Source organism: Pteropus vampyrus, unplaced genomic scaffold (genome assembly GCF_000151845.1).
Source record: "Pteropus vampyrus isolate Shadow unplaced genomic scaffold, Pvam_2.0 Scaffold622, whole genome shotgun sequence".
In the NCBI taxonomy this organism is placed as follows: domain Eukaryota; kingdom Metazoa; phylum Chordata; class Mammalia; order Chiroptera; family Pteropodidae; genus Pteropus; species Pteropus vampyrus.
In genome coordinates, this window is record NW_011889403.1 from 49,689 (window position 1) to 51,114 (window position 1,426).

At 46.6% G+C, this 1,426-nt stretch overlaps 1 protein-coding gene across 2 annotated transcripts in view; it reads right to left on the reverse strand.

Annotated features, from left to right (window-relative positions):
- LOC105308771 (SNRPN upstream reading frame protein-like) overlaps positions 1 to 1,000 on the reverse strand; it is a 37,002-nt gene extending 36,002 nt beyond the window's left edge. For both annotated transcript variants that reach the window (XM_023525773.1, XM_023525774.1), the window contains exon 1: positions 840 to 1,000. In XM_023525773.1, the coding sequence (XP_023381541.1) occupies positions 840 to 985 (146 nt within the window). In that variant the 5' untranslated portion in view covers positions 986 to 1,000. The remainder of the gene's footprint in view (positions 1 to 839) is intronic.
- Between the last annotated feature and the right edge of the window lie 426 nt (positions 1,001 to 1,426).

Consider the following 1,426-nt stretch of genomic DNA (forward strand, 5'->3'; position numbering starts at 1 on the left):
AAGTCAACTTTCAAATAATGAACAAGGAAAAAGGAAATAAATTCATAATTTGGGGGGTAGTTTGGAGCACTGACTTGCCTACATTGTGGAATGCGACAGAGGAAAGTTCCTGCTCCGTTTTTGTAAGACAATGAAGCAGGAGGGAGAGAGACGCCCATGGGGATGGGGGTGGGGGTGGGGGTAGGGGGTGTGGAGACCGCGTCCATCCGACAGCGTCGCGGGGGCAGAAAGTGCCCCAGTGCGAGAGCCCGTGGGGTGAAGATCAACGAACTTCAGCAGCTACTGTGAAAACATTCTGAGACTTATTTCAAAAGTTTGGGAAAAAAAATTTGTCAGTACTTCTGAAGTCAAAATTCAGTTATTTTTAACATAAACTTTGAAACTCTGGTGAACTTTTTTGTCCCACTCAAGCAAATGTTCTGGTTAGTTTGTCGGCTTTTTTAAGAACCAAAAAAAAGCAACACAAAACCTAAAATTGAACTACTAAAACAGTATTCCCCACTTAAATACACCAATCGCTCCAACATAATTCTAAAAGGGTTTGAAAAATTGAGAGCAATAAATTAGGCAAAAGAGAAATAAAAACAATTCTAAATATGCTGCTTATAAGCGACATTTTACAGCCAATAATTGTAAAACAAAAAGTCTCTGGCGGCGAACCACTTTGTTTCTGAGTAGAGGCGAACTCCTCTCCTGAAATTCTAGAATGAAAACCCAAGCACCGCCTCTCCTCCCACCTCCCCAGGGGGAAGAAGCCTCATTGGTGGCCTCCTGGGGACAAGGCGCCGCAGGAAGCCCTGGAAGCCGGGAGCCCCGCCCCTCCCGCCGCGGTCGCTCACGAGATGGTCCCCTGCGCCATTGTCCTCCCGCCGACATGGGACCTCCGGGGCGTGTTGCCGCCGACCCGCAGGGACCCGGCGCCCTTCAGCTGGCCGCCGGCCTCCAGGGTCCTGGACGGTGGCCGCGGGTCCGCACTGCCCGCCATCCTGCGGACGGCCAGAAATAAGAATTCAAACTCGCATACGATTTAACACGGACGTACCATCCGATTTAATCCCCCAAAGCATCATAAACTAAGGCTCCGGACGTCCCAACAAGCTGAAGGGAAGTCACGGGTTTCAAGGGTCTTGTCCTCCGAACTCTCAAATGCTCTGCGAATTGACATAAAATGAACAGATGTTCATTAAAAACTTTCACTGAACTGGCACAACAGGCTAAGCAGTCTGGTGGCGAGGGGTGGGGACGTTTCCTTGACTATAAAATAGTCAAATCGAATGTTATATTTTCAGTACAAAGGAAATGTCTTATTTTCAAACCTAAGAGTATGTCAAGAATGGCAGGAAATCTCATAATTTTTTGACTAACAATGATTTCAAAGAGCTAGAGAGGAAAAAAAATTAAAAGTGACAATGTAACTAGAAAAAAA